This window comes from Gouania willdenowi, chromosome 19 (genome assembly GCF_900634775.1).
Source record: "Gouania willdenowi chromosome 19, fGouWil2.1, whole genome shotgun sequence".
In the NCBI taxonomy this organism is placed as follows: Eukaryota; Metazoa; Chordata; class Actinopteri; order Blenniiformes; family Gobiesocidae; genus Gouania; species Gouania willdenowi.
In genome coordinates this window covers 9,517,349-9,523,732 of record NC_041062.1, presented here as the reverse complement: position 1 = coordinate 9,523,732, position 6,384 = coordinate 9,517,349, and the positions used below count along the sequence as shown (strand labels likewise).

General features: G+C 38.8%; 1 protein-coding gene across 1 annotated transcript; it reads right to left on the bottom strand.

Annotated features, from left to right (window-relative positions):
- Window positions 1-775: 775 nt before the first annotated feature.
- On the bottom strand, window positions 776-5,358 carry sost (sclerostin). Its single transcript, XM_028475940.1, has 2 exons — window positions 4,969-5,358; window positions 776-1,806 (listed from the first exon to the last, which is right to left on the bottom strand). Exons 1-2 carry the CDS (start codon window positions 5,198-5,200, stop codon window positions 1,415-1,417), a joined length of 624 nt encoding a protein of 207 aa, XP_028331741.1. The 5' UTR covers window positions 5,201-5,358; the 3' UTR covers window positions 776-1,414.
- Between the last annotated feature and the right edge of the window lie 1,026 nt (window positions 5,359-6,384).

Sequence of the window (6,384 nt, the reverse complement as noted above, 5' to 3'; positions counted from 1 at the left end):
GTAATTATGTAACATTTTATAATGATTTTAACGGTGACATTCATTAGACATTGACTTATTATGAGGTTATTAATGAAGTCTCTTTCCTTTATTGATGCACTGTACAGTCTGTATTACATCACAGGACCATGGTGGATAACATTCACTAAGGTTGCATAAATAATTTAAATGTGTAAATAATAAAAATAAATATAGTTCATTCTTTGTGTAATGCTGGGAAACTCTCTCGGTCTGATCCAGTCCAGGCTTTACTTGGCTCAGGAAACACTTTGTGTCGTCTGCATGCACTTCCTCCTCCTCTTCCTCCTTAAATAAAGGCACATGGTCCTTTTCCTGCCTGAGTTATTTACAGAGGATTCAGATGAGCGGACGGAGGGGAGATGCTCCAGTATTAGCTTAGCTTAACATGATTCCAGGCGTGGGAAGTCACTTTTGATTTCAGTCCAAATCCAGAACAGATTTCCATGTGATGTGGAGTCCTGTAGACCAGCGGTTCTCAGCCTTTTCAGCCCACGACCCCCAAAATAAAGGTTCCAGAGACCGGGGTCCACAGAAATTGGTTTAAAGTTGCAAATTAGAATGTGGTTAAATTGGCAAAAATAATCATGAAGTATTGTGAAAAGAGGTTAAAAGTGACAATATTGGGTCAACATATGCGACATTAGGAGGAAAAGTGGTGGAAGATGAGAGTAATGAAGAAAAAATGTATTAAAAGGAGCAAAAATATGGCAAGAAAAGTGATGAAAATAGATAAAAATATGGCAAGTTTGGTGTAGTTGCCGAAAGAGTAAAAATAAGGAAATCTTTGCTTACATTGTTCAAAAAATATTCTTAGCTTCTTGAAAGCATCTCGCAACCCCCTCCCAGAGTCTTGCGACCCCAAATGGGGTCCTGAGTTGACCCCAAGGTGAGAACCAATGGTCTACAGGACTCCACATCCCATAATGCACCAAAGTTTTCCAACAATGTTAATAAAAAGTGTGTTTTACAGTGGAGATGAATACAAACTTTTCATTTTTGAAGCAAATTATCTTTGATTTATTGATCAATGCCTTCACTCTGTCTTTATCTGATAGAAAACTTTCATTTTTTGAGTAAAATATACAATATCTGATGCTGTGGTTATTACAAATCCTGCTCAAGCTTTAGAAAAATGAGACAATCTCACACTAGACTGGTTTTTAAAAGTCTTAGTTTCCCTTTAGAATCCAGAGGTTCCCAACTGGTGGGTGGTTGTTAAACATGATGTGGTGAATCAGTGCCCCCTACTGGAGTGGAGGAAACAACCTCCCACGTCACCTCCAACTCTTTGGTTGATTAAAGTGGTTTAATGTTGGTTTGAAACCAGTCTGAGGGATCCAAGCATCCTCGAGCGTCCATGGATCTGACTCTTAGCGATCGGGAACTGCGTCCATCAGTATGAGTTCCCACTTAGCGGCGTGTGGCTCTTGGTCCGGTGCTTCCTGCTCCGGTGTGCCTTGGGGGCCTCCTTGGCCTGGGACTGGTTGTGGTGAGGCCTGAATCGTTTGCACTTGCAGGACGTGACCAGGCGTGTTTTGTAAGTCCGCGTGTTTCCGTTGGGACACCGCAGCTGGATCCGACGCGTGCGCACATGGGCCGGCACGCAGCGGTAGTCCGAGGCTCCGCCCCTCCACCACTTGCCTCTGACGATGGAGTTGGGCATGAGGTGGGCGGGAAGACACTGGCCCGAGCAGACCAGCTCACGCACCGGTTTAGTACTGGTACAGAACCCGTCGGTGAGAAGTCGAGTAGAACGTATCTCTCTACAGCTCAGCTCTGCAGCACCTGAGACAGCAGCATAAAACACACAGCGTTAGCATTAGCAACAAGATTTAGAACTGTTTCTTTTTAGTTTTTTTTAAAGTCATTTTTTTTTTTTATTTTGTCAATATATATATGAATTATTTTGTTGTTTTAAAAATACTAGTATACATTTTCAGTGAAATGATCCCAATTTTTGGAGACTTTAGGTTGGTTCTTCTTCTGTTGCACAATTCTTCTTCACAATGTAAATGGTGAAAAAAACAATTTTTCAGCTTTCAAATGGTTTTTATTTGGTGTCTTGCCAATGTTGTTTGTTTTACTACTACATCATTGTAAGTTCAGACATTTCTTTTCCCACAAACACAGTTGTCATATGTTTTAATGTTTAATGTCAAAACCTGCAAAAGTGCATTTAAAGCCACATTTAATAGACTTTTGTAACAGACTCTTTTTATTTATTTAGTTTCAGATGTTTGTTACTGAATCATTTGCAATTTAGCGATTGGAAATCATTTTCGGTCAAATGTTTTCGAATGTAGTGAATAAGAACTCACAGATCTGCTGAGAGGCCAAAGGATTCAGATGAACTGATTCACTTGAGAAATGAAGGAAAAGCTGTGATTCTTTGTATATTTCTGTGCGATTCTTCACCTCCACCTCTATGATTCCTGTGATCTGATCAGTTTTCTGTGATTAATCACAGGCAAAGCTTCGGCCCTCCAATCCAAGCGTGAGCTCACCGTGCACGCTCACACGTCTGCGTCCGTTAGTGGACACAGGTGGGAATGATTGTCGGACGCAGTGTTGCGTTTAAAAAGCGATTCCTTAAAGCCCTGCAGACGCTGGTTTCTGCTGCTCAGACATGTTGGAACAATCAAATGGTCGATGTGTAAGTAGAGCTTGACTAATAGTGTAAAGAGAGGAGGAAACGGAGCGCTTTCACAGGAGGAAACCACAGGTATGTGCCTCCCCTCGTCCCTCGTCCTCCAAGGCTGCAAATTACTGCAAAAGTGCAGAAATTTCAAGGATTTCAGGGTTTTATTTGTTCTTCATGTTCATGTTAGTGTGAGCATTAACAGAATGAATTCACACCAAGTCACATGTTTAGGTCTTCTATAAAAATATCAATAAAATAGAAAAACACAGACAAGCAGCAGAATGAAGGAATTCTGACTCAGTGCTGAATATTTCAAATATTGTAGGTGACATTTTTAAATTTTTACATCAAAATGAATGAGTTTTCTCCTGCACTTTGGTGAGATTAAATCCTTTTTTGCTTTCAACTAAATAAAATCCAGCTGTTTTATTTTATTGATTTATTATATTTATTTTAAAAAAGTGTATTTTTATTTAATCTTTTAAAATCTACTTTCCTTAAATTTTATTTTGCATTTTTACTTTTAAATTTTTCATCTTTTTTTTTTTTCCAATTTCTTTGAAGTCTTTTTTTTTTCTTAACTCACTTTACATTATTTGCTTTTATCTCACAATTCCCCACATTTAGTGTTATGGTGAACAGCATTCTCACTTTTTATTTTCTTACCTTTAATTTTCTCTGGAAATGAAGTTTTTCACATTTTGAATGGAACTTTTGACCGTCCTATTACATGGCTTCCACTAGAGGGCAGTGAATGTTACTTTTCTTATAGGGCAAAGTGTTTATAAATCATAAAAACGTTAATTTTGTATCAATTCACTCTTTTTTACGTTTTTTTTTCTCCAGGTTACGTCTAAAAACTGCAGCTGAACTAAGTGAATAGTTAATGCCGTCAAACGACTTTAAAAGCCTTATTTGAGCTTTTAAAACACTTTTTTTTATCCCGTCATATTATAATTACACAGAATGATGTTGCAAACAAAAAAAGCACAAAATGACAAAATTAGCAAACAGCAAAAATACACAAGTTTATACCAAAAGACACATAAGACAACTACAAATACACACACACACACACACACACACAAATATATATATATATATATACAAAAAAAAAACCATGAAATACACATGAATGGCTCCAAAAACACACAAAATTAGAGGAAAATATACAACCTACAACACCTGTGTTAATGATCTGATTGGACGTTATTCTAATGCTCATATGAATGTTGATCATGTGACCCTCAGATCTGTTACAATCACAGGTTCATAACTTGTGCGTCGAGATGCAAATGCAGGCCGCGAAATAATTTTGGCCTGAGCAAAACTAAAGGAACTTGTCATTTTATTTTGACGGGGATGTAGTTAACATATTACCATATACGATATTCACACTTTTGGCCTGTCCAGGTAAATTAATCGTAGGGATTTTTTTAATAAATTGCACTTTTTAAATAATCATTGTTGTTGTTGTTTTAATTATGCATATTGTTTTACTTTGTGTTTCTGTAAAAGACTGACACACTTTCCTTGTTTTTTAAGAAATGATGTAGATTTTTGTCCTTTAATCTCTAAACACTCATTTTTTTTTATCTTCATTAATCGATAAAGTCAAAGCTCTCTGAATAATGATCTAAAACAGGAGTGTCAAACTCATTTTAATTCAGGGGCCAAATATGGAGCAGTTTGATCTCATGGGCCACAGATTTTATGTGGGAAAATTAATAATTTCAACATTATTTCGTCCGTTGGCACTTCTACGTATACATAAAATACAAAATATGTAAGAAACTGACAACATCCAATAAGTGACGGATATCAGTCCTAACAGGATCTTCACTTTAAATTTCCTAGATTTTGTAACCAATTTCTATTTAAATAAGGGACATTTTGTGTTATAATTTGAGAAAAATGGAAGGACTTTGTGAGAATTTTTAATTTTTTCAACAGTTTAATTTTAAAAAATGACTGAAATCGTGCGACGTGAGCACCGGTAAAATTGTGAGCACCTGCAAATATTGTTGAGTTTCATTTACACAATGATTCATGGTTTTTTTTTTTTGTGTCATTTTTTTTTTCTCCTGCGGGCCGAATTGGAGGATCCAAAGGGCCGGATTTGGCCCCCGGGCCATGAGTTTGACACATGGTCTAAAGGAACCGAAAAACAACAGAAAACATGAATGATGGCTGATGAATTACAGACAGAATAATATTCAACTTTAAAATGTACAAAGGCTGATGAAGAACTGGTTAAACTAGTTGTAAAACACTAACTAGTATTAGTATTAATGTTATAGACTCACTGATGGACGGCCCGGTGCTTCTCCCCCCGCTCTGCGCTCTGTTGCTCCCGGTTCCGTTGACGCTGCGCTCGGCCTCGTGCCCTCCGTCGCTGCCGCCGGTATTCCCGGTGCTGTAGTCCGGTAAAGTCTCCGTGGCGTCGTTGGTACCGAGCCTCCATCCCCTGGAGGCAGCGCAGCCTCCGTGGAGCCGCAGGAGCGCCGCGCACAGCAGGAGGCCGGCGGACACGCGCATGCTGCCCGGTGCGCACGGAGCCTCCACAAAACCAACCGGCACGAGCACACGTTAGATTGTAATGCACCGGAGAACACGCCGTTAGTGTGTGTGTGTGTGTGTGTGTGTGTGTGTGTGTGTGTGCGTGGACAGGAAAGACCGTTCTGATGTCGGTGCGGGAGGCGCGAGCGGATTATAAAGGTTACGCACGGGGCGCGCGCACGGGAGGGGAGGAGGGAAAACAGGAGGGTGCAAACAATGATGATAACCTGAGTGATGATGACGAAACACTGAATGCCATCACCTCCGTGACGTCACGCGAGCTGCACGAGCAACTTTAAACTTTCATACTTCACAACAAAAACAAAAAACTACAATAAACAGTTAATCTTTACATCCATAATAAGAAAACGAACCCACACTTTATACAGCATTCAGCACTGAGTGTAAATATTAAATAGAATCCATCAAATTAATCAATAATAAGAAGTTTATCCACATATTCAGTTTTGGCTCTAGTACCCCTTTCTTTAACTTTTGAATCCAAGTCCCCCCTTTGTCCGACTACAGCAGCTCAGGTTTTAACCAGAACAAAGAGGTCAGAACACATTAGTCCAGTTTGAAAGTCTTTACACTGGCTCCCAGTCAGCCTCAGAATAGACTTTAAAGTTCTGCTGCTGGTGTATAAATGTGTGAATGGGTTTGGTCCAGAATACATCAGTGAGATGTTAGTCAGGTATGAACTCAGCAGGTCTCTCAGATCTATGGACACAGGTCAGATAGTAGAGCCCAGAGCTCACAGTAAACATGGTGATGTTGCTTTTAGTTGTTATGCTGCAAAGAAGTGGAACAAACTGCAGCAGAGCTGAAGTCAGCATCCAATGTGAACATTTTTAAATCAAAGTTAAAAACACTATGGTCTACGGTGTCACGTTCTATGAACTTTGTTCCTCTTTTCTTTTGTTTTTATGGCTTTTTAAAGTCAAAACTCACTGTAAAAAGTCTCAGAATGAAGAAAAACTCCTTCAAAGTAAAATCCAACATTATTAAACATTTGCGCGCCAACAACAGACAACAACATAGAGCAGAGAATAAATCACAGCCTTAGAGTGGAAACAACAATAGGACAGGAAATATGCTTCTGTCAGATAACAATCTATTTTGGATTTTTTTATTTAGTTATTTTTTTTAAATAAGAGAAATTT

Bases quoted from the DNA above. Each gene is read 5' to 3' on its own strand.
- sost (XM_028475940.1), bottom strand. From the start codon at position 5,200: ATGCGCGTGTCCGCCGGCCTCCTGCTGTGCGCGGCGCTCCTGCGGCTC. The intron at 1,807-4,968 runs GTGAGTCTATAA...CTGCTGTCTCAG, and splicing joins AAGCACCGGGCCGTCCATCA to GTGCTGCAGAGCTGAGCTGT.